General features: G+C 38.7%; 1 protein-coding gene across 1 annotated transcript in view; it reads left to right on the forward strand.

Moving 5' to 3' along the window:
* The first annotated feature begins 1,541 nt into the window (after nucleotides 1-1,541).
* Nucleotides 1,542-26,939, forward strand: part of PTH2R (parathyroid hormone 2 receptor) — a 61,310-nt gene continuing 35,912 nt past the window's right edge. Inside the window, exons 1-5 of the mRNA XM_040984394.1 lie at nucleotides 1,542-1,683; nucleotides 17,618-17,728; nucleotides 17,843-17,964; nucleotides 23,521-23,618; nucleotides 26,218-26,407. Coding sequence (XP_040840328.1) covers nucleotides 1,542-1,683; nucleotides 17,618-17,728; nucleotides 17,843-17,964; nucleotides 23,521-23,618; nucleotides 26,218-26,407 — 663 coding nt within the window. The remainder of the gene's footprint in view (nucleotides 1,684-17,617; nucleotides 17,729-17,842; nucleotides 17,965-23,520; nucleotides 23,619-26,217; nucleotides 26,408-26,939) is intronic.

Here is a 26,939-nt window from a genome sequence, read left to right on the forward strand (position 1 = left end):
AATTCTTATATCTTATGGAATGCTTCTTCTATTTTCTTCTAACAATTTGACTTTCTGGGTGCAGGTTTAGAGTTAATTTTTTAAATGAAGTTAACAGATGAGGATCTTTTTTCTTACTTCTGCAGGCTGATATCCAATTGTCCCAACAGTATTTGTTGAAAAGCCCAACTTTTTCCATTGGTTATTTTCAGTTCTGTTGTCGAAGACTGGTTGACTGTACATGTGTGGGCTCCCTTCTAGGGTTTCTATTCTGTTCCATTGATCTTATTTGCTTATGTAACAGACTGTTTTGATTACCAGTGTCTTGAGGTCTGAGTTGTGATTGTTCAAGCTTTATTTTTATTGTCCAGGATAGCATTGACTATTAGTGAACCTCTTGTTTCCAGATGAATTTTGACATTTTGTTGAGGTTGGTCCTGCCAATCCAGAAACATGGTAAATTTCTCCACCTTTTGCTGTCTGCTATTTCATTTTTTAATGTTTTATAATTTTCATCAGAGGCCTTCCATATCTTTGGTTAGGTTTATTCCAAGTTACTTAAGGATATTATATGCTATTTTAAAAGAAATTGATATTTTTTCTTTCTCAGCCATGGAGTTATTTGTGTATTCTAGTGCATTCAATTTGTGTTAATTAATTTTGTATCCTCCTACCTTGCCAAATAAAAGTGAAGATAAGTTGCAGTATGCATCTCTATTCCCAAATAAAAGGAGGGCTCCCAATGAAACTATTAAATATACCTTGTCAATATGATACCAGGTTTTCCATCATTGACAGTATATACATTGTCATGACACATTTAAATATTAGAATATTGGACTTGCGACTATTATTGAAGAACTATACTCTTGTAATAACATAGAAGAAACTGGTGTGTAGTTGATAGAACGTGGAGGGAGGAAGTGAAGGTGAAGGAGGGGATCCCTATGCTTATAAAACTATCATGGAATAATAATAATAATAAATGAAAAAAGAGAAATAGAATACATGGACCACCAAAAACAGTTAATGAGCGCCTTTAAAATTTCGAAAAAAGTAAAGAAAAAAAGAGAAGGGAAGGTGGCAAGTATTATCATGATCTTAAAACAGTTTATCTAAAATACATGAAATTTGTTTCCTTTATATTTTAAATTTTAAAATATAAAAATTTTAAAAAGTAAAAAAAAGATATTGAGTGGTTCCTCCTCTCCCCCCACATTTCATTGGTAGTTTTATGGAACATGTAAATGCAGTGTTTTAATTCATTTCTCTATGTGCTTTGACTGTTTTAAAAAAAATTAACAAAATATTGGTCTCCATAACATTCCAGGTTTTTTTTTTAAGTTTTTAAAAAACTAACTACGGTGAACATTTCCGCACATTTCTAGCATGGATTTTTTTTTTACACTGTTCTGGTACATGAGTGATTGCTTTAAGATCTTATACATGGATGGAAATGGAATTTTGATTCAGATAAAGGACTACTCCAAATAACATAGTATCAAAGTTTATTTTAAAAGATTGGGAGATGAAATAATGAAGGCTTATGTCATGACTTCGACATGATGCTGAACCTGCTTGTGGTTTGCTCATTTGTACAGCTGGATTCCTCTGGCACTGTTACGATCGAGGAGCAGATTGTGCTTATGATGAAAGCCAAAGTACAGTGTGAACGCAACATCACAGCACAGCTCCAGGAAGGAGGTAAAGGTGTGAAAGGGAATTTTTCTGTTCTCCTGTGTTCCTCATCATAATGTTTTGAAACATTGCAGATTGCTGTCCCTGTTTAGTGTTAGAGAAGTGCTTATCTGTCAGTCCATGTTTCCTTGGAGAGGGATGTTTCACAGAATAGCACTCTTTCCATCTCTTTTTAAGAATTTTATATTTTGTTTATAAATATAAGCAGAACAGATTAATGTGTTTCAAATTATAATTCTAAGAGGATGACTTTGTTTATCTCCAGCATTCCTTCCTTTTCTCCTTTTTTCCTATTGTTCTTTTTGTTTTTTTGATAGCCTACTTTCAATTTACCTGTGATCACAGACTTAAAGCTCATCTACATAAAGCATTTGACAAAAAGAAAAAACAGTAGAAAGACCAATTTTAAACAGGAAAGTCGACAAGGGCTACACACAATAATCAAATCAGAACATGCTTTTCATCTCGTTACCTCCTTGTTTTTGCCTCCCCATGAAAGCAGTGACTTGGAAGTGAGTTTGGGAACATCAGCTAAGCCTAGGCATATCAGCCTCAGCCTTGCTTTGGGATCCATCTGCCTGCAGAGACCATGTATGTTGGTTAGCACTGTACCATGCAGTGTCCTTGGAAGAAGGGGCCCTGCCTTTATTGCCAGCAGCTTTAAGAGCAGTGCTTTAAGAGCAATTCAGAGCAGTGCTAAGTCAGTCCATTTATACACATCCAAGTAATGTTTCTCAAGAAACTTCTTTGTTAATTAAATCATGATTTTATTCCCTTGTCTGAAACTTTATGCAATTTTCAATTATTTCCAAAGGGAAGGGGTTAATATCTATTGAATTCCCCCAAATTCTCAATTAACTAAAGACAGCATTATTTTAAAATTTTTATTCCTGAAATAAAATATGCAGTTTGATATGTTTCATATTATACTGTACATATGAAATGCATTGTGATTGATTTATCAGATTGGTTATAATCAGAGAATGTGGCTTGCATGCTACTCAGTTTTTAAGTTACCAAGAATGGCTTACATTGTATCAAATTTGATAAATGTTTACTAGGTCTTTAAAGGAATGTATGACAGTGTTTTGTTTTTATGGTATGTACTTGATTAGGCTTATTAGTTATGGGGTCCATATGCATTGTAATCATAGTGATTCTTTTAATGTGCTTTAACTATCCTATCTTCAGTTATAAATATCTTAAAGGATCCGAACATGATATTTTAGTTTCTCATTGAAGCAGCATTTTTTTCTTTGTGTTTTTTGAAAATAAGTTATTGTTTATAAAAGTTTAGGAATGTATTTTTTTTTGTGAATTAAGGCTTTCACCAATAGGAAACATACTTCTTTATTGATCAGATGGATGCCCTTGCTTTAAATATTAAAAATGTCTGATATAAAATTATCACATTGACAGCAACATTTAATGAACAACACATTTTTTCTCCTCCATTTGGTATTTGCTTTGCATGATTCTCTTTATTGAAGATTTATTTATTTTTACAGGAAAGGCAGATTTTACAGAGAGGAGAGACAGAAAGATCTTCCTTCTTTTGGTTCACTCCCCAAGTGGCCATAGCGGAAGGAGCTGACCTGATCTGTAGCCAGGAACCAGAACTTTCTTCCAGATCTCCCATGCAGATGCAGGGTCTTAAGGCTTTGGGCCATGCTCAGGTCACAAACAAGGAGCTGAAAGGGAAGTGGAGGGGAACATGAACTGGCATCTATTTAGTATCCTGGCGGTTGCAAGGCAACCTAGGCTATTGTGCTACGTCCATGTTTCTCCTTTAAAATGCTCAAATTATAAACTTACGACTGTTTATAAAGGACTTATTTTTGTAATTATATGGCGGAAATTAGAGGGGTAAGGGGACGGGACTTAGGAAGGAGACAAAGGGAAATTCCAGAGCCTATGGAACAGTATCATAAAACAATAAAATATAAAAATAAAAAAATAAGTAAAAAATGTTCTAATTATGGTGAGTGCATACAACAATAAATTTAGTATTCCATCCATTTTAAGTGTGCTGTTCAATAGTTTCAAAAGTATTTGTATTGTTGTGCAATTACTCCCCAGAAATTTTTTATCTTGCAAAATTAAAACCCTATAGTGAGTGAAAAATGACACCTAATATTTCCTCATCCTTTTGAAGAAACCTTCCTGTATACTTATGATCTCGGAGCATATTTTATAAATAGGACACATGTGAACCTCTTTTTCTAATTAATGCTAATCCTTGTTAACTGAAGAGGAGAGCCCAATTACATTGTTGTGATTATCGGCATACACATGATAAATTCAGTTCTACAGTCTTGTCTGGGTTTCTAGTTTTACCAGATTCTCTCACTTATCTCCCTACTTCCTTTATCCCAACTGTTTTTAAAAAGATTTATTTATTTTTACTGGAAAGGCAGATTCACAGAGAGGAGAGACAGAGGAAGATCTTCCATCAGTTGATTCACTATCCCAGTGACTGCAAAGGTTGCAGCTGAATTAATCCAAAGCCAGGAGCCAAGCAGGTCTTCCACATGGGTGCAGGGTCTCAAGGTCATCCTCCACTGCTTTCCCAGGCCACAAGAGGGGGCTGGAAGGGAAGTGGAGTAGCCAGGATTAGAACCGGTGCCCAGATAGAATGCTGTGCTTGTTCCTACCCCAACTTTCTTTTGCATTGATTGTGACTTCTGATTTTATTCCATTTTTTCCATTCTTTTCTACTGACTTGGAGAATATATATTTAGTTCATTTTAGTTGTTACCCTGGTATTTTTTCTAATATTTAAAGTATCAATAACTTTCTTCTTACAAGTAATATATTTGCATTACTTTAATTGAGATACTTTATTTGCTTCCAAATTATATAGTACTTATATATAGGATTTTAGTTCTATCTTACATTTGGTATTATAATTTTTTTCTTCCTGAAATGCAACTTTTGTTTATTTACTGTTTTACAAATTGTGTTTAAATATGGAAGGTGCCTGGAGGAACTTTTAACCTAAGTGTACCTTGAACTAATTTGATTCAGACATGATTGTGGGCTTGTGATTACAAAGCTTTAGAGACTAATTGTTTCCCCCTACATTCCTTATCCTACACTAAATGTTTCTCAGAATGAAACATGCTAGTTTCTTTCTGAAGATGGTTTTGTTTCTTATCTGCTGAGGAGGGGGTCATCTGTTGGGAATACTAATCTCACAAAGGGGTCTTTCATCTAATTCCTCAACACAGCAAGCATCGGCGCATATCTTGCTCTAAACAGGACCATTTTCCAGCTCCCTACAAAGCCATCCCATACACATACACATGCAGATATAAACTTCAAACTAGATAGTCATTACACCCCCAAATAAGCCAATAGGATAGTAAAACTCTATAAAATAAGTTCCAAATATAGTCATTGCTGTCTCTATGGAATAATTTTTGGCCTCACATTTCTTTTTTTTTTCCTTTACCTTTTGGTTAGATAATTCATGTTTTAAGTGAGATTTTGTATTAAACCAGCCTTGGTGAGTGTCTTGAATTAAGAGGGAGTTTTTGTATGTTAGTGTCTTCAAAAGAAATCACAATGCTACCTTTAAAGAAAGATGCCTGTAACAAACAAGGATTTTGAAATGATTCCAGCCAGGCTGCTCCGCTTCTGATCCAGCTTCCTGCACTTGAGAGGCAACAGCTGATGATTGAATTACTTTGCTTCCTCCAAACCTTTTGGGAGGTCCACCTGCTGTTCCTGGCTCCCGGGTTTGGGCTGACCTATCCTTGACTGCTATGGATACTTGGGGAGTGAAGTAGCAAGGAAAGACTCCCTCTGTTTATTTCTCTTATTTTGCTTTTCAAATAAATAAATAAGTCAACAAAAAAGGGAACACTGACCCTGTTGTCACTGACATGCACATCTAACAGGGAACAGTGTAGTAGAAGCGATTGGTAAGGACTGTTACCTTGGAAGGCTCGATGAATTCTTAGCACATCTGGAAGTGAAGATATGTTGCAGTATGTATCTCCACTCCCCAATTAAAGGACTCCCAATAAAGCTGTTAAGTATATCTTGACAATAGGATACTAGACTTTCTACCATTGTCCACACCTACAATGCCATAGTACACTTAGATAACAGAATGTTGGACTTATGACTGTTGCTGAAGAATTATACTATTGTAATAATATGGTGGAAAATAGCGGTGGAAATGTGACTGCAAGGGTGGAAGGGGAATCCCTGTGCCCATGGAACTGTATGGTGAAAGACTAAAAAAATCTCTATATAATTAAACAAAGAAATAGAAGAAATTTTGAGCTGGAAGATTTTCTTGGTGATTATCTGGTCTAACCCCTTCAATGTGCTTTTAACAGTTCAGCCAATGTTTTCAGGCACCTACAAAGTTTTGTTTCTGTAGTAAACACTGACAAACAATAAGATTCCAGCCTTGGCCTGTGTGGTTGAAGGGTTTGAAAGGGAACATGATATCTTTCAGGATGCTGTGTAATTTTAGCAGAGATCTTCAAACCAAGGCAATCTTGAAAGCATTTGGATTAATCAGGGAACGATCAGGAAAGGCTTCCTGGAAGGCTAATTATTTCATCTTCAAATCAAAGGCAAATTAGACATGGAAGCTGAAAGACTGCTCCCGTAGAGGGAATAGCATGGGCAGTGGTAAGTGTGAATGTGTCATCATTATGTGAATGGTATGTAAAAGAATAAATCAGTGAAATATAAACTCATCTGAGTCATGAGGCATGAATCATATGAAATATATAGATGGGGAACTACCTAAAGAAATAAAATACTTGCTTTGACATCCTTCTCCATACAAATTGAATTAGGGGCAGTTGAGTTTTTTTCCATTTTATTATTATTGCTATCATTTTATGATACAGTTCCATATTCCCTTATCCCCTCTCCAATTCCCTCCCCCCCCACATAGTTCCTCTATATTATTACTAACATATAGTTCTTCATACTCAGTCATATGTCCATCATTGCTGGCATGGACAATGGCAGAGAGCCCAGCATCCTATTGTCAAGATATAGTAAACAGTTTCATTCTAAGTCCATCTTTGTCTGGAAGCAGAATTGCATACCATACTGCATTCTCATATCTGGATGTTAGTCTCCATTTCACAGTTACTGTGCATCCCCTCAAATGAAAAGTCTTGATACAAAATCAACAATAGAAAGAAAAATAGAAATTTACAATGCCATGAAGTTAAATGACATGTTATTAGAAATGACAGTCTCCATTACACAACTACTGTACATCCCATCAAATAAAAACTCATCATACAAAATCAGCAATAGAAAGAAAAATAGAAATTTACAATGCCATGAAGTTAAATGACAAGTTAATAGATATGACAGTCTCCATTACACAGCTACTAGACATCACCTTAAATGAAGAGCCACAAAATAAAATCAACATCCGGGAGAAAAAAGAAATTAACAACACCAAGAAGTTAAACAACATGTTATTAAATGACTAACATGTAGCTGAAGAAGTGAAAATCAAGAACCTTCTTGAAGAAAATGATGCCGCTGAATGATTTAATTGGAAGAAAGTGTTTTGAAGAGATGAAACCAACAGAAAAACAAAACCCATGCAAAATACTTTTCGCTGACTTTGTTGAAGCGTGCCTCCTACAGACAATAAACGTATGGGTTTTATTTTTTAATCTAGTCTATTAATCTATTATGTTTGAGCTTAATCCACTTACATTCAGAGTTAAATATACAAGGGTGGTACTTTGGTCCTGTCATTTTAGGAAGGGGTTGATCATTGGTCTAGTTTTCTGTTGTCGTTTTACTGGGATGTTCTTTGCATTTGCCTTTTGTTTTGGTAGGTGTTATTCCTCTTCTCTGTCAAGATAACATCTTGAAGTATCATTTGTATAGCCAGTTTGAAAGAGGCGACTTCTTTTAGCTTTTCTTTACTGTGGAAGAATTTTATTTCATTTTCAAAGACAAAAGAAAGCTTTGCTGGGTATATTAACCTAAGCCGACAATTTTTTTCTTTTAGTGTCTGGAATATGTCACACCGTTCTCTTCTTGCCTGTAGAGTTTCCTGTGAGAGATCTCCTGTGAGTTTTAATTGGCATTCCTTTATATGTCAATTGAGTTTTTTCATGTGCACGTGTTCAATTGAAGAGAGCTTGATGATCATGTGTCTTGGTGAAGATTGCTTTTGATCAATCCTGTTGGGAGTTCTGTGCCCCTCCTGGATCTTGTTTCCCAATTCTTTCTCTAGATTAGGGAAATTTTTCTTGATTATTTCATTAAATACATTTGCAAACTCAGCTTCTCTTTCTGCACCTTCTGGGACTCCCATAACTTTTATATTTGGCCTCTTAATAGTGTCTTTCAATTCTTGAATAATTTTTTTTTTTTTTGGCCTGATCCAGTTCTGCTTCCAGCTTTTTGTTTGCTTGCCCCTGGTGACAGGAAATATCTTCCAATTCTGAGATTCTTTCTTCTGCTTGCTTCATTCTATTTTGGAGACTCTCCACTGTACTTGTAATTTGCTCTACTGTGTTCTTCATTTCTGATGTATCAGCCTTGATTTGCTTTATTGCTTCTTTAAATTCTTTGAACTCTTGTATGTGCTTCTCAGTGTTGATCAGAAGCTTTAAAATGAGTTTTCTGAATTCTGTGTCCCCCATTTTCCCGGTGTCTTCCTCAGTTAACTCTGAGTTTGGCATAGAGTTTTTCTCATTTGCAGACGAGTTTTCAGTAATATTCACGATGCCTTTGTCTCTTCTTTTGTTCTTGGTCATTGTACTTCTGGTTAGCAGAGTCTTCTTCTTGGGCCAGGTTTCTAAGCTGTGCCCCCATAGGTCTACAATGCGATTTTACTTATTGTCATTGGCACACAACTGTTTGCTTGCAGCCAATTGTGCCATTTCCTCCAGGGAGTTCCAGGTCTGGGTTCTTATGTTACATTTCCACCATTGTCTCTATAGCGCCAGCTCTTGGCTCAGCAGTCTCCACCTCCTGTGTTGTAGTGCTGGGGCTGCACATTTGTCTCTGCAACCTTTCTCCCACTTTCAGTTGGAGCAGTTACCTGGATTAGAAAGATATCAGGTGTCCTATACAGTAAGGTTGTTGGTGGTGCTGATGTTGCTGGAACTTATTGGACGTAGGTCTGGGTGCCACATGGACATATGTTGACCCATACGATGCCACAGTTGGTATTATTTTCCTGCGGGACCTCAGCATGTTGTCCCCTGAAGTTCTAAAGCTATTTCCGCACTGTACAAAATGGTGCCTGATGTACCACCACTACAGTTCTTGATCTGTTGGCCATCAGATCCGAGCGCTACTCAGACCTGCCCTGGGTGGAACCTGTAGAATGCCACATATATGCAGTTCACTGAGTCAGAAATGAGTTCACTCCCAGGTCAGTTTATGCTCAGTCCTTTTCCTTGCCTTTGCCTTCTTAGGCAAAATGGCACCCAATTCCGCTCTAGGGGGCTGACTGGCCTATGGAATGCACTCTGTTTTCACACTGCCCGTCTGGGATCTGCTGCTCTGTGTCTGTTCCTGGTCAAATCAAATGAACCAGCAGGATGGACAGTTATTTGTCTGGGTTCACCTCCCAAGCTCCTAGTGATAGTCCCTTCTCACCTGGTTGCTGGTGGAGTTGATTACCATGCTGGAGTATCAGTCACTGAAACACCACACCATTGTGTCTGCTGCTTTCCTGTGTCTGCCAGTCTCCAGGTACACCTCTGCTGTTCTGTCCTCTCTTATTTCCTGGAATATGTCCTCTCCGCTTCATCCTGATTAAATCTTTCTTAGTCTGTTTAAATGTGTCCTTACCCTATTTCGCCATCCTAGAACTTCGGTAGTTGAGTTTTGATCTACCTTTCGATGGAAATGTCTGCTAATATATAAAATCAATTCACTTTTAAATTGTAAAAACCTGCATGACCATCTGAATTCAATAGCTATTTGAAGAAATTTCATTTTAAAATTGAAAGATACATGTCACAGTATTTCGGAGTGAGGTGTTGTCTACAATTTACTTTTAAATGATAGCAAATTATAAATTAGAGGAAATAAAAGTTATAAAACATTACTAATTGTCAATTCTATGTTGTGGGGGTATAGTGCTATGTGTTATTTCTGAAAAAAAGTATAATAAATATAACATAAAAATTTCCCCGGTGTTTATGAAAGAAAGGAAAATATAAAGAAAAATACTTAGGTATAAAACTTGCCTAACATTTAAAAATCCAAAATATTATTGGTCGTAACTTCCCTTAAAAATATGGTTGTATTTGCTTTTGAGTATCTTAATTGTTCTGTAGACTTCATATTATTCTTAGTAAATGAGTGGTTTAGAGAGCTACATCTAGCAATTACTTTGTCTTAGCATACACAAAGAACTACAGGATTATTGTTAGTGGCATTAATTTATTAAAGAGAGATTGGTGAATCATTAGTCAATTAGTTTCTTGCTAAATAGTGAAGTACTTACCGACATGGTGGCCAAAGAGAAGATGCTAATTAATATCTCTGTGTTTTAAGTGTGAGATCATGGTTTTCCCAACCTTTTCAACCTTTTGTTCATATTGTCATTCTCTTTGTGAAAGAGCCACCAGAGAACCAGTAAGATCCACACAAATATAATTTTAAGTGTGCAGTGTTTTTCTGGTGGGAGGTTCATGTCTGCATGTGTATGTGTAAGGCATTTTTGCAGGGAGTTATAGAAAAGGTCCTGTTTATTGCATGAGAAAAAAATCTTTCCTGTAACATTTTTAAAAAGAGATTACTTTCTTAGTTAAAAGACAGAACGACAGAGAAAGAGGGGGAAGTGGGGAAAACATAAAACTAAACAAAGGGAGAGAGAGAGGTTTTGCATTCACTGGTTCACTCCCTATATGGTTGCAAAAAAACAAACCAAAAAAAAAAAAAAACCAAAGCCAAAAACAAAACAAAAAATAGAACAAAGCCAGGAGCTCAGAACTCTGTTGCGTCTTCCTCATGGATTGGCAGGAATTCAAGTATTCAGTCCATATTCTGCTATTTTCCCAGTTACATTATCAGTTCTTATTCTGCCATTATTCCAGGAGCTGAATCAAGAGCAGACTGTTGGAACTTGAACACTCCAAAACAAGAAGATGGCATTGGAATTTGCAGCTCATGCCACTGTATCATAGTGCCAGTTCAACTCTGTGAAAGTCTTAAAACTGAGTAATTATAGAATACACTGTTTGCTGGATTCTCATCTATTATGCAGACTTCATTGCATCATGTGACCAGCTGTTGCAGGAAATAGCACAGAACATTGCAGCATGTATTTTAGTGGGGTTGCAGTTATATGTTCAGGTCCAGTTTATGCAGATGGTGCAGTATTTCCTGGGTGCATGTGCAGTGTTGGTTTGTCCAATCCAGATGTGCAAAGGCATATGACTTATTAATGACAAAGTAAATCGATAGGAAATTGTATGGATTGCTTTCAATACATGGACCTTTGTCTAGGCCAAGTTCTTGGGAAACACCAATTATTGCACTCTGTATAAATGAGAAGGAAAATAAACGAATAGGAATAGAGGACAGTGAGGTAGGGGAGGCTGTGCACCTGCAGCAGGAGCCACTGTGGTAAGTCCTTGTGTTGTCTCAGATACGCAAAGTGTGGAGCGTAGTGGGACTGCTTCTCAGAACACATTCTTGTGTGTGAGACTAGTGCATGTGAGGGTAGACATTTTTTGATCAAGTGTCCCAGCAAGCCACAGAGAAAATCAAATAGTTATTTCCTTGTGATATGATAGACACTTAGAGGTTAATTTCAGGTTTTTGGCGAATTCTTTTCCATAGAGATTAGTAGTTGTGTGGCTCTGTTATGCGGAGTATTCAAAGCCCAACAAAATACTTCAAGTCTTACATACTGCCTAGAAAAACACCCTGAGTCATGTTTAGTGTCATCAGTCACTAAGAAATTTGAGAGTTACTAAGGATAGTACTTGTGGTGGCAGAATGCTGGGTCTTTTTTTTTTTTTTAAGATTTATTTATTTTTATTGCAAAGTCAGATATACAGAGAGAAGGAGAGACAGACAGAAAGATCGTCTGTCAGATGATTCTCTCCCCAAGCGACCACAACGGCCAGTACTGTGCCGATCCGAAGCCGGAAGCCAGGAGCTCTTTCAGGTCTCCCATGTGGGTGCAGGGTCCCAAAGCTTTGGGCCGTCCTCGACTGCTTTCCCAGGCCACAAGCATGGAGCTGGATGGAAAGCAGGGCCACTGGGATTAGAACTGGTGACCATGTGGGATCCCAGTGCGTCCAAGGTGAGGATTTTAGCTGCTAGGCCACCATGCCAGGCCCAGAATGCTGGCTCTTCAGAGATGTCTATGCCCTAAAAGCAGGTGTTCTATTTGTGCATGCTGAGACTCCCAGGATATGTTCAATTTTTATGTGTCAATTAAAAAGTTAAAAAAATAATAAAAAGGAGATTTAGCAGATAATATTAAGATTATGGAACTTAAACTGGGGAGTTGTTCTGGGTTGTCTGGTGGGTCCAGTGTAAGCACCTGCATCTTTGAGAGTAGAATTCAAAGGCTCTAAGAGTTGGTCAGAGGCTGTGGTCACAAAGGACGGCGAGAGGAGGATTTCATCTGTGAAAAGGACTGCACTTGGTGCACTTGACTTAGCTACTTCAGGCTAGTAGTGGCCATGAATTGAGGAGTGTTAGAGACTTCTAGAAGTTGTGAATGACTTCCTGCTGATGATCAGTAGCCGGAAAGCAAGTGTGAGCCCCAGTTCCACAGCTGCAAGGAACTGACTCTGCCAATAACCTGAATGAGCAATGAAGTGGATTCTCCCCCACCAGAACCTCCAAAAAAGGGGAGGAACCCTGCTTAGCCCCTTGTTGTGGACCTGAGAGCCTGCAAGTAAACCTACAGCCAAGACCACCAGACTTCTGAACTAGAGAAATGCTGAGAAGATAAATTTGAGCTGTTAAGTTTGTGGTATTAAAAAAATCTTTTTCTTGTAGCAATGGAAAACAAATACAGCACTTATTGTAAGCATCTGTCTTTGGAGAGTTGGGGTAAGACATGGCTACTAAGCTCTTTTCCTGGAAGAAAATATGTGGCTGGTGGAAAGGAGTCTTGAAGAGTGAAGTATTGACATTGAAAATTATGTGACGCCCCAGCTGAGTGCTAGTTTTTGTTCCAGGAATGTGGCTAAAATGAGAGATAAAGTAAACAGAAAAAAAAAAAACCATGCTCAACATTATTCTCACGTCTTTGGGCTTAACAAAACAATACTTTTAAAAACACTTTTTTTTTTTTTGAAAGACAGAGCTAGAGAGGAGACAGAGAGATATATATATATTTAATCCCTAAATGGCCACAATGATCAGAGCTGAGCCCATCCAAAGCCATTATCCAGAATCTTCTTTCAGGTCTCCTATTGGGGGTACAGAGTCCCAGGGACTTGTGCCATCCTTTGCTCCTTTCCCAGGGCATAAGCAGGGAGTTAGAGGGAAAGTGGAGCAGCGGGAACATGAACCAGCACTCATGTGGCATGCTGGTGCTGCAAGTGAAGGATTAGCCTGAAGGATTAGCCTATGAGGGCATGGTGCCAACCCCAAATCAATTATTCTTGTTTTAAAAAAATTATATGTGAATTAACAGTATTTTGTTGTTGATGTCATCTCATAGTTGAAAAGGATGCATGCCCATGAGGACCACTGATTAGGGTGAGGAGGGCCAAGGCATGGGTGAGACAAGTGCTTCTAGCTTTCCATTTCTTCTCTTTTCTCCGTGTATCTAGGGTGGGAGTAGGGGAAGGAAAGGGAGGGGATTGCTTGTAGCTGCCAAACTACATCAGGTATTGGGGATGTCCACTTGATGGTTATCTTAGAAACCCCAATGTGGAGAAGAATGTTCTGATGGTATTGCTTGAGTGATTTTGATATTTCTGAAATGCTGTTAATCTCATTGCTTCACAGTTGAGAAAATCTTTCCAATGTCCTTTGACAGAGTCCACCTCAGTGCATCCACTCACTCAGACCCTTGCTGCCAAAGTTGCCAGGAGAGTTGTCCAACTTACTCTACTCTCCATCTTCTTATGTGGCACTTGACATCCTTTGCAGGCCTAAATGGGCAGTCATGTCCCCCTTATGCACCTGGGCAGACTCTCCACTGCATGGACATCAGCAGTTGAGAAGGCACAATCCCAATACATGCGTTCTAAGATAGGACCACAAATCATATGATTTTCCCTGTGGCTGTAGTTTTGACTCTAGTGGTCCAATTAGGGAACCACTCTCTCCCCTCCAAGAAACCTCACCAATGGTGACCCCAGATTTAACTTGTATGTGTCAGCCAGTACAGGTTCTTGTTCAGTCCATCAACTACATAAGCCTATGTATGCACTGGTGAGTATATTTGCCTAGTCAGTTCTGGCCTCAGTCCCATGTCCTATGCAAACTGAAGGGTGCTGTGGCCAAGCCCAACCCAGTGTGCCACAGAGCTGGCCCTTGGTCACACAGCGAGAACTATAGCATAATTAGGGTGACCCCATATAACCCCACCAGGCCCACCTCCAGCTCTGGTTCCTGCATGTGCCAGTGTGTACAGCAAATTGGTCCATGATGCCTCCCAGTTGGGCTCTTGTATAACCTATGGTGGCTGGTGCTAACTAATCCAGCTCAGGTCCTTCATGTTGCCAGGTACATTGGTATGACTCATAAAGTTCCTCTGGTTTTCCTCTTCCAAACTACCTGGTCTCAGCCCCCTTGTTTACCTGCAAGTACAGGGTTGGTGGGAGTCCCTCATTAGTCATTCCTCACCTGTGATGTGCTTCCTTAGCACTTCTCCCACACATACTCATACCTTCTTCCCTGAGTAATCGACAGCTCCCCTGTCTGCAAGTGCATGGGTTTCTGAGCCCAGTCTTCCGGTGGGGTAGTCCCTACCCATCTTCCCAGGGCCTGCATGCAAATGTGTTCAAGTCCCCACAGCAGTCTCCTTGCTTGCTGTCATCTGTCAGCATGCTGGATTCCCAAAACACTTAATCCTAGAAGATGATACAACTCAGATGAAAATATAGCAGGAAAAGGAACAGGATAGGTAGTGTTTCAGAATGCTATTTTAATGGAAAAATTTTATGAAAAAGTTTATGTGAGTGAACATTAAAAGAAGGAAGGGCATAAGCCTTGGTGCTGTCTCGGGGAAAAGGCGCTGATGCCAAGGAAGGGCAGGCAGAGTCCTGGCTGGGGGCAAGAACCACACAGAAGCTAAGATCAGCAAGATGGGGAAGGTAGCAGAGTGTGTTGTCTTCAGACACTCTGGAGATCAGTCTTTTGCACAAAGTAAGTTGGGGAGGATTTGGAGCTATGGTGCTGAAAATAAAGGAAATGAGGATTTGAACCTTGTTCATAATGCATAGTTACAGACTTAAGTCTGAGTCCAATGGTGCAGAGTACAGTTAAGTATACAACAGATTAAATAAAATGGGTTTATTGGGGCTGTATAGGGCAAGTGAACGTCAGGAACCATTGCAAGTTGGGTCTGCCAAGGATCAGAATGCTGCCTAGAGTGGATGGAATGTTGACTGCACATGCCCTACCTGCACCGTATGTGAAGCTTGCCAAAGAACAGACACTGGATTATCTGCCTTGGGGAACAGGAGACTCACTGGGACAAACTAGCAAAGACACCTTTGCTGGGAGGGAATGGAACAGAGCCCAGGGTGTTCAGTCTGGATGTTGTATTCCCAGCACACCCAGAGTTATTCTTGAGAACTATGGCAAAAGTGGTGGAGAGAATTGGGCTGGTTTCAAGCCATCCAGAGAACTGTCCTATGGGATCAAGAGTAGAGTGAGGAAGTCCAGCTGGAGACGATTGCAGTAATCCAGGATGATGGATGTGAGATGATGTGGATTGTCTTTTTTTTTTTTTTTAAACATCTAACATTTCATGCTTTTACATGAAATTATTGCAATGAAATTTTTTTCAGCCATAACATACTATATAATGAGAAGACAATGTAGAATACAAGCATGAGCTTGCTAAGTACCCCATTCATTTCTGTTCTCCCCATTTAAAAATTTTTAAAAAATATTTATTTATTTTTTTGACAATCTTGACATAATTAGGGTAAAAAGATTCAAGCACTACAGGAAGATGAGCAAGATAATTAGTTCTGTATTGTTTCCTTAGTATATCTGATGTAAAAGGGGATTTTAAGGGAGAAGCCTCACCCAGACCCCACCAACCCCAGGTCCTGGATGTGGGGCATGCTCTGAGGGTCTTGCTCAAGTGGTTTTGATAGTTCAACAGTTCTGAATTGCTGCCACTCTCACCACTCCAAGCACAATTAGGTCGTTGGAGAATCTACTGATTGACATAGTCCATCATAGAGTCTCTGCCAAGTATTTTCACTGCCAACATATACCTGAGGTGGTTGATTGACTTGTTCTGTTCTCTGTCTTTTCATGGTTAGGGTTCAGAGTTCGGAAGCTCGATTGAGGGGATTCCCAAAGAAACTTTGTCTGACGTGTTCCCAGACCAGATTCTTGTATGTGCTAGCAAGCACAGGGCCCGGCACAGTCCATCGCCCCGATCAGCTGGTGGTTGCAGTTGCTAGGTTGGTTCTGTTTCCATCCCTGTCTTCCTCTGGAACCAATGGGTGTTGCAGTCCAGCCTGGTTCTGCCCAGCACATACTTGGCCCTCACATAAACCAGTCGGAGCTGCAGCCTAGTGATAGTGACCCACAATAACCCCCACCAGGCCCGCCCCCTACCCTGGTTTACCAGTATGTGTGTCTGTCCCACATCCCCTTCTGCTCTCATACATGCCAATGGGTATTAAAACCTTGTTCCATCAGATGTTGTTGCGTGTCTCTCTGTCTAGCCACTCCAGCCCCTGTCCTAGTTTTCCTGCCCTCCCGTTGGGGGTGGTAACCCAAGAGGGAGGAGCCCACTATTTCCCTCCCAGGACACTCCCACTCCCAGATTATGCACTCTCCAAGTGGGTCTGTGGTTTAACCTGACAGAACTAGCCCCCCAGTGGCAGTTTCTGCCAGCTGATGCTGCGGCTAAGCCCAAACAACCCTGACCCACTCTAATTTTGTTGGCACCAGTAGGAATAATCAGCCCAGTCTGGTTTTTCCCTGATCTAGTCCACATGAGGCCCAAAGGTATTATAGCCCTGCCTAGTCTGGTCTACCCCCATCCCAGCTCATGCTCTCCAGTGGGAGTAGCTGTCTAGCAAGGGAACCACCCTTTATTCCCATGCCGGTTCTGCCCCCTCCCTTCCTGGTTCTCACGTGTGCTGGTTGGGTGCTGCGGTCACATCTGGCACAGGCAACCTCACCTTGGCATTCCGTGTTGTGCACTGCTTTTGTCATGACCCACACTCTGTTTGATGTGGACTGTCTTTGTGGCAGTGGAAGATGTAAGAAGTGGTGGGAATGTGTATTCATCTTGACGAGGGTAGAGCTTGTGATAATTATGCTTGAAATGTACACAGGACCCAGAGAAATTATTAAAATTACTGGTGGAAAGAACTTCATTTTGAGGCTTATCTGTGAAGTGTCATCTGTGTTTTTTTTTTTTTTAAAAACAACAACTGAAAAATATCTTGGATAAAAAGAGAACTACAATGACAATAATGGGAAGACTTTATCTATAGAAGTTCATTTCCAATGTTTCTTAAATACGCTTTGTTATGATCATCATAACTAATATTTTGGCAAAAATGAATTCTTGAAATTTATGCTAGTAAAATACTCCTACAGGCCTGGTAGAAAATTTTGAGACATTTGCATGTTATCTAACTGTTCCATTCTAGCTTGACAGATTAACAATTTGCTTTGTATTTTGGCATAGGTAATGACCTGAAATTTTGCATTTTGAATGCATTTGTAATGCTTCTGGCTGTTTTTTTTTTTTTTTTAAAGTTTATTTGCTTTTTATTCTTTTTTCTTTCCTTGTCAGAAGGCAATTGTTTTCCTGAATGGGATGGACTCATTTGCTGGCCCAGAGGAACAGTGGGGAAAATATTAGCTGTCCCTTGCCCTTCATATATTTTTGACTTCAATCATAAAGGTAATGAATTGTTCTGCAATGATTAATGTGAAACAGAAATGTACTTGGCTTTTTTGTTGTTGTAATGGATTCCAAAGGAGCTGAGTAATGTAAATATTTTTTATGTCTTTACAGGCGTTGCTTTCCGACACTGTAACCGCAATGGAACATGGGATTTTGTTCATAGCTTAAATAAAACATGGTCTAATTATTCAGACTGCCTTCGCTTTATGCAGTCAGATATCAGCACTGGAAAGGTAATGAAATTTTTTTATTTGTGAACCTTAAGGGAAAATAGAATAATGTTTTATGTGATTGTTGGTTATCAATCATTATTGAAAAATGCTTTCATTCTGTGGCACAGAGGTCATTAAAGATAAAAGCAATGTTGGACTCTTTCAAATGTATCTGAAACGTGTTGGTATTTTCTTTAGATGAGCTACTTGGCTGAGATATTTGTAAATACATGTATTATGTTATATTTACATTTTATGTTATATTTTCATTATATTGTATTACAAGCATAGAAAATCACAATAACTAATCTGCAACATGCTCAATGATTTTATAAATTTAGTGACCCATGAATTGCTGCATCTTGTCTCATTTCATGTTCCTGAAGGACTGTGCATTTTACATTTAGATGCTTCAGAAATAATCTTTAGCTCATTGGCAGTAGCAAACATTCACTGATACTTGGTATATCCTCTGATGCTCTTCCTGTGTGCCTTCAGTCCTGATGAATGCAAGGTGGGTGTTTAACCTAGTGCTTAGATCCTTGCGTCTCATATGGAAGGCTTTGGTTGGACACTGGGATCTGCACCTGAGGAGCTTCCTGCTATTGCAGACTGCTTGAGGCAGGGCTGATACCTGATGGCTTACATGATTTGTGCTTTTGCCACCTGCATGGAGACCAGTTTTGAGTTCCCAGTTAGAGAGTTTCCGTTGGTTCCTTGCTGTTGTAGGCATGTAGGGATGGAAAGGTAGGCACTCTTTCCTGTCTCTTTTCTGTTTGTCTGTCTGACTCTCTGCCTTTCAAATAATTAAAATATTTTAAAATGACAAATTCAAGTTTTCAAAGCTTTTAGTTGGTCATTAAATTAAATCATGTCTTTATTCATGCTAATCTTATAAACACTCATAATCCTGTATTTGAAGAATCTAAACAACTGAAGATGGATAATATACCCAAAATGTATTTGTGAAAATTATGCAAAAGTTAATTAGGGCCCGGCATGATAGCGTAGTGGTTAAAGTCCTCTCTTTGTACGCCTGGGATCCCATATGGGCACCGGTTCTAATCCCAGCAGCTCCACTTCCCATCCAGCTCCCTGCCTGTGGTCCGGGAAAGCAGTCGAGGACACCCAAAGCTTTGGGACCCTGCACCCTTGTGGGAGACCCGGAAGAGGCTCCTGGCTTCGGATCGGCATAGCATCGGCCGTTGTGCTCACTTGGGGAGTGAATCATCGGACAGAAGATCTTCCTCTCTGTCTCTCCTCTCTGTATATCTGCCTTTCCAATAAAGATAAAATAAATATTTTAAAAAAACCAGTATCATACCATAGAAATTATTGTATAACATTATTCATAAATAAGCTGGCTACTTTTAGATGGTAGTTTTTCAATGTATTTTCAAAACATTTGAGGAGGCAGTGTGCTTCTGTCTTAATCTAAGCTGAATAGTGAGAAAAGATTTGGAGTGAGGTAAATGAATGAAAAAAATGTCATTTAACAGTTAATTATTGCAATGATTATTTTGAAGAATTTAAATTTTCAATAAATAACTGATGAGGTGAGGTCAAACATGCATTTTTAATAAATAACTTGCAATCTTGAGAGTTTCATTTGTCATATTGTTAACTGAAAAAACAATCAGTTAATAAATTTGCATATAAATTTAGAATGCAGATACTTATAATAATAGAAACTGATGCACAGAAACAGACTGAAAAGAAATACATGAGATGCCAACATTGTTTCCTTTCGGTGACTGAGATGTTAGCAGGTTTTCTTTTCCTCTTCTTCTATTTTAAACATTATCCAAGTATTTCCTATGGAAAATTTAAAGATAAGTGATAAAGTTAATAGAAATAATATGTCTTCAACCACACTTAAAACATTTAATAAGCAGTAAAGTGTTCTGCTTCTAGTCAGAATGTATGCAGGCATAATAATACGTTGTGTAAGAGATAAAGTCAATAATTTATAAAAAACGTGTGCCTTCAGTCCTGACAAATGCAAGGTGGCTGTGAAATTTCAATGAACTCAATCCCAGAAATGAACAAACCTTTCCAATGGGAGAAGAAACCCACGCACTTCTCCCTGGGTTCCTAGCATTAGGTGAGCAACCAGATCGCAGAAGGGGATAAAAAGAAAGAAGGGAAGCCTTTAAACTGAATGATTAAGTCCTGGCCGCGGTGAGGTCCCTGCAGCCTTTGGGGGGCTCATGGAGACAGTGGAGCAAAGGCTGGGACTTGGTGAGCAGAGGCATTCAGAAGGAAGACCCCGGTTAGCTGAAGGCAAGGGGCGGAGCAAAGGAACAGGGAGGCGTTTCTCCCTGAGGCACACAGGGGCCTCACCAGGTGTGTAACTTCCGCAGCCCACCTGCCAGGGAAAGAGAAATCCCCAGAGAGGCACAAGTCTTTGAGTGAAAGGCTGCCGGCTGACAAAGTGACAGGAGGAAAGATCTGTCAGTCACTGAGAGTCTTCCTCTAAGCAAGTGGGGTTAGCTGAGAATGGCACCATATCCCTGGAGATTCGGCGCTGAAGGGCAAAGTGAAGCCTCAGAAGTTGCCAGCGCTATGGCTTGGCTTGAACGCACACTGGGTTCTTAGTTTGGAAAACTGCCGCTTAGACAGCCCATGTTGGCATGCCTGGATCTGAGTCCTAGATTCACTCCTAGTTCTAGTTTCCTAATAATCTGCACTTTGGAGGCAGTGGGTTGTAGTTCAAGGACTTGAGACCCTCCACCATGGGGAAGAGCCACGTTGAGGTTTCTAAATTTGACCTCTCCCAATGGGTCATTGCAGACATTTGGAAAGTGAACCAGTGAATTTGAGATTTCCATCCATCCTTTAAACACAAAAAAACAAGAGTAGATATGTAAGTCAATAAATTTTTTGAGATTCAAAGGAAAATTCAGAAATTTAAGACTGCAAAATAAAAAATGAAGAATTCATTTGATGTTCTAGACCTAGTGTGATAAAAGGTTGATAAACTTGACAAAAAGCCAATGGAAATGATCTGACTGAAGTATTAAGAGGAAACATAAATGACAAAATCAGAATAATCTGAGACCTGTGAGATAATATATAGTGGTATCAGATTATGTGAAATTAAAGGCAAAAAGAATAGATTACCATAATAAACAATGCAATGTTCATATTCCTTTAAGGTACGCACTAAAAGTTCACCAAAACAAGTGTGAATGAATTTCAACATTTAAGTAAAAGATTATAACTCTCGCTACAAATGGCTTAATTGGAAAGAAATTAAAATGAAATGTATGGGCAATTCATAATAAGAAATTACATGTCAAATGACAGAACTTCAGACTCAATAAATCTGAAAATACATTGAATGAAAAATTGTGGGTAAATAAGAAGTTAGAGTTTAGAGGTAAGTTTAATAGAAAAAAAGAAGAAAGGTGAAAATTCATCAATCCATTTCCATATTATCCTAACCCTAACGTCATAGCAATCATTAGGAACAGAATACAAAGATGCAATAAAATGGAATTCTAAAAAAATGACTCATAAAACAGGATAGAGGGAAAAATAAACCAGATAAGTAAAAAAAAAAATAGGATGATAAATTTAAAAGTGAGAAGATGGACATTGCTTTAATATGTCACTGTGATATTACAAGTCAATGGCCTGGGAGCAGGCGTTTAGGCCAGCAGGTGAGATGCTGCTGTCCTGTGTCAGAGTGTCTGTGTTTACTATCTCACTTTGCTTCTGACTCCAGCTTCCTGTTAGTGCAGACCCCAAGAGGCAGAGCTTGTGGCTCAAGTAACTGAGCTCCCTGCATCCCTTCTTTGAAGACCTGAATCAAGATTGTAGCTCCTGGCTTTGGCACAATCCTGCTCTGAATGTTGTGGGCATTTGGGGATTGAATCAATAGATGTGAGTTATTTTTGACCCAAGTTAATGCTATCTACAAGAAGCCTGCTTCAGGGGTCAAAGAGTTGTGGTATAGCCAGTAAAACGGCTGCTTGCGTTGCCAGTATCCAAGTGGGTGCTCGTTCGAATGCTGGCTGCTCCTTTTCTAATCTGGCTCCTTGGTAATGGGAAAGGCAGTAGATGACCCAAGTGCTTGAGTTTCTACCACCCTGAACACTAGGAACAAGCTCCTGGCTCCTGACTCCAGCCTGGTCTAGCTGTTGAGGCTTGTGGAGAATGAATCAGAAGATGGTGAGCTCCTTGTCTCTCCCTCTCTCTGCAACTCTGAGTTGCAAACAAATAAGTATTTTTAAAAGAGCTCAAATATACCATGTAATATGCAGATGTACCATGGAGTACTATTTATCAGCATAACAGAGCTATGTGTGACAATTTGGATGGATCTTGGGTACATTACTCTAAGTAAGCAAGGCAATCTCTAAAGGTCTCATACTGCGTAACTAATACAATGTTATGAAAGAACACAATGACAAAGAAGGAAACAAAGTAAGGATTGTCAGCCCAGATGGTGGGGAGTAGGAGGGTGGGTGTGTCTGTGAAGTGACAGCACAAGGGTGGCCTTTGTGCTGGTGGGTTTGTTCTGCAACACGGTTACAGTGGGCATTCTAAAACTGTACATATGTAATAAGATGACACAGGACTATAAATATACACATTACACGGATGTCAGATACCTGCTTTTGATGGTTTAATTATGTAAGATACAACTAATGGAGGATACTGGGTGATGAATACATGAGACTTTTCCTACTGTATTTTCCACGAATCTAAAAGAATTTTAACATCAAAAAATTAAAAAAGGAATTAACCATTAATGCAGGTAACAATATTGATGAAAAGAGAAACACTGTGTGGAGAAAAGGGCATATACCATGTAACGCTAAGAAGGCTAAGAACAATCAAGGAGTATATATGGTTCATGAACAAATAAAGCTAACTCTGGGTGACAGGGATTGGAGCAGTGGTTACTTGGAGGTAGAAGGTGGACCATTTTGTTGTTGGCAAGGGGCAGAAATGAAAATGGCTTGTCAAAACCCACTAAACTAGTAAATCAAAATCTCTAAATCTTACTGCATATAAGTTGCCGTTTTAAAAGTTAAAAGAGATCTCAATACCATGCCAATTAACTTCATGATGTTGTAAATTTCCATGTTTTTTCCTGTTGTTGAATTCGTGTTGTGGCTCTTCATTGGAGGGGATGATATTTTGCCAGCTCTACTTTCAGACCAAGGATGGTGTCCCAATGAAAGTGTTAAATTTATCTGGACAATACGATGCTGGACTCCCTACATGGTCCATGCCCACAATGATGGAATTATGACTGGTTATGAGCTATACTACTGTAACAATATGGAGGAAATTAATATAGGGGGAAGGCTTGGGGAGGGGTTGGGGGAATCCCAGAGCCTATGGAACCGTGTCATAAAATGAAAAAAAAAAAAGAATGCTAGGATGATCAGTATTTTCCAAGAAAATTGTTGTATACTAACAAGGTACATTAAAAGAAGAATTGAAAGAAACAAAGAAAAAAGTTAAAGAAGAAATGATTTTCCCCAAATAACGTTGGCTTATACCAGTTTCCTGGTAAAGCAGTGTTTTAATGTATTATATTTTCTTGTCTCTTCTCTATAGGAAGAATTCTTTGAGCGCCTCTATGTTGTGTACACTGTTGGCTATTCTATCTCCTTGGGTTCCTTGGTGGTGGCTGTTCTCCTCATTGGTTACTTCAGGTAAGGTGCCCCCACGGACTGTTTTCAGGAGGCGACATGTTCCATTTCTACCCACAGAGATGGAGGGGATCTCCTCTGTGTCTGCCCCAAATATTTTTTCCAGGTACAGATTTTGATTATATTGACTGACAATTTTTCTGATTAACTCAGTTGTTTTGTTTTGGTTAAAAGTTTAAAGACTCTACGATAACAGCTCTGCACTAAGTGCAAAAGCACTATAAAAAGCTCATGGAAAGTGGAATGCAAATGGTGTATATTAATTTAGACAGGAGAAAAATGAGAGGGAAAGTCTTTTAGATGAAGTGAATTTTCAATTCACATTCAGGCATAAATAAAATCATAATAAGAGAATAGTGAAGAGTGATAGAAACCTGTGTTTAGAATAAGAAAAAGCAAAGAAAATTTGGGAATTTAGGATTTCTGTAATGATTCAATATTAACGCAAAAAATTTTTCCATGCAACAGACCTTTTTTTCACGTGTCATTGAAGTTTAAGATAATTTATGCTCTAGGCCAGAGAAGAGGGTGAACCATTGCATGATTACATTATGCAATGTACACATTATACTGTGTTTGTATGAAAGATTTGGGGAGCACCAAGATAATAGTCTAACCCTGAGTAGGAGAGGAAAGAAAGGGGAGGGGAGAGAGGATGAGCATCCTAGAGCAACTGAAATTTGAACCAGTATTGAGTAATATGTTCCACTGTAGAGCATGGGAGGATGTGCAGAGATTCACAAGTGTAAAGAAGCAGACCACTTAGGGAACATAGGAGAGGCCCACACATATGCAGCATTTGATGCCAGGAAGGAATTAGATTTTGCAGCACAAGGTCTTGTAAACCCTCATCAAGTCCTTTGAATTTTGCCACATAAGGATAACAGCTAATGCATTTTTACTTTTGTGTAGAAGAGCCCCATGGTCAGATTTGGAGGAGTGGAGAAGGTTTCCTCAAAACAGCCCTGAGAGGTTGGCTTGGCACAGGTGCTTGAGGCTCTGTGTCTGAGATCACAAAGTCAGACAGGTGGTTGAGCTGGTGATAGAACCTATATCATCTGGCTTCTCATAGAGAGCTGGTTCAATTAAATCACACCTGGTTCTGAAACAAAGCTACGTGAAAATTAAGCAGGATAGAATAAGTAAAACTTACTTGGTTTCCATAACTCATCATAGTATTTACGTATTCTTTACACATTTTATATACTTTCTTGTCATTTCTATCCTTGATAACAAAACATAAAAAAATTTCAGAAACTTTTTTCTATTTCACAAAATGAGGTATTCCTTTATTAGGACAGTAAAGTCTGCTTACATCCTGTGATAGCTCCATTCATAGAAAATGTCACGTATACATGATAGCCTATCTGACTGTATATGGCTTCATTGTAAGGAATTGGTGAATGAGAGCTGTCCGGGCATGGTGGATATAAACATATGCCCATAATATATACTGATCCAGCCATTTCCCAGATGTCTTACTTCAGCATGTTCTCACTAAGACTGTCCCCCGTATTATGAAATTCAATCTAGACACAAAAGAAAACATAGTAGTTGGTTCCATTTTTATAAAAGGTGGACATGGGAGGGCTTCTTCTTGATGCTCCCTTTGGTAATCCAGTGACTGGAATGAGACGTGAGGGTGGATTTTGGCAGTGGATATTATTTTTCTTCATCTGGGTTCTGATTACCCTGTGAAGTATATATGTGAATTTGCTGGCTTGTATGCCATTTTTATATTATAAAATTTTATATATTATAGAAAGTTGAAAATATTAATCATGGTATATACTTGATCTAGTATCACTCTTAAAAATAAGAGTGATTTTAAAATAAGAGAATATAAGTGTATTATAATAACTAAGAGTAAAAAATATATTAATGGATTAATATATCTTATTCCCTTATATTTGCCTACTTTGTCCTTTCTAGAAGAAAAGCAATATTACTGTATTTATTGAACAGAAAAGTTGGGCATTTGGGTTTGGCTTTCTTATGATTAATAAATGGTGGTTTCAGACCTTTTGACAAGGAAATATAATCATTTTCATAATGTGTGATTTTCATTAATATAAAATATAATTTTTATTTATTTATAAATTTCTGTGCAAGAATTTAATTATATCTAATTTAAGTGTGTTTTTGGCTTATCTTGTGTCTAGCATTCCTTTGTAGTTGTAAGCTTAAGTTAAAAATAAACTTGTTTATTCTTAGGAAATTCATGTCATTCTAGAGTATCTTTTCCTCATACAGAATATGTTGAAAAATTGGGAGTTCAGGTTTCAATAATGCTTATCCTTTTTCAAGGTGACTCTTATGAATCATTTATCACTTTAATAGATAGTATCATCTGTACTGATATTTACTATTAACACTGCAACATCTGGATGAACATGACAGAAGATCAGGATATATGTGAATTTAATTCTCCAAAAGTTACTTTTTAGTTTCAGATGTTTTTCTTTTTTGGAAACATCTAATAATGAGCTTCTGTTTTTGTCTGGGTTTATCATACTTTCTTTTTGGGGAGGTCTTTGTGCTTACAGTCTGTCCCTATTTCTAATTTTGCCCAGATCCAGTTAGTGAATATTTCTCCCCACAGACGCTTGCATTGCACTAGGAACTATATCCACATGCACTTATTTGTGTCATTCATGATGAGAGCCACCAGCATCTTTGTCAAGGATAAAGTGGTCCACGCTCACATAGGTGTCAAGGAGCTGAAGTCTCTGCTGATGCAGGACGGTCTACAAAATTCCGTTGAGGCACCATCTGTGGACAAGTCACAGTATGTAAGTATTTTCACCATTGTTGCTCACTGCTGATTTGTACGATGTTATGAATAAGTAAAAATTTGCAATCCACTGAATGTTTGTTAACTTGCTATGGGTTGTCTTATCTCCTAACTAAATGAATCAGACTGACAATCTGTATACTCATATCTATACCTCTATTCACTCCTCTCATGTCTAATCATGCATCATTTTAATTGTTGAAAGTGCTTGGGTCTTCCAAAATGTTTTGGAAAGGACACTATAGAAAGCACATGGCTGGAATGGCATGGAATGCATGTTCTGTAAAAATGGTCGTAGCTCATTGCTTTCAAAAATGAAAAACCCATCAACAAACATAAGAAACCTGGGATGTAAAGGCCCATAGAACTGAGTTCTTCGACATGGATACGAAATTTTGTTCCAACATAGTATTCTGTAGTAATCTATCTTGCTCTTAAATGTCTTGGTGGTTGTAGGTAGAATCACACAACCATTTAGTTCATTAGGTCACAAAGTGGGATAAGTGGATGAGTTACTGATTCGATTGTAT

Source organism: Ochotona curzoniae, unplaced genomic scaffold, assembly GCF_017591425.1.
Source record: "Ochotona curzoniae isolate NIBS_2020 unplaced genomic scaffold, NIBS_Ocur_1.0 contig_4148, whole genome shotgun sequence".
Lineage (NCBI taxonomy): Eukaryota > Metazoa > Chordata > Mammalia > Lagomorpha > Ochotonidae > Ochotona > Ochotona curzoniae.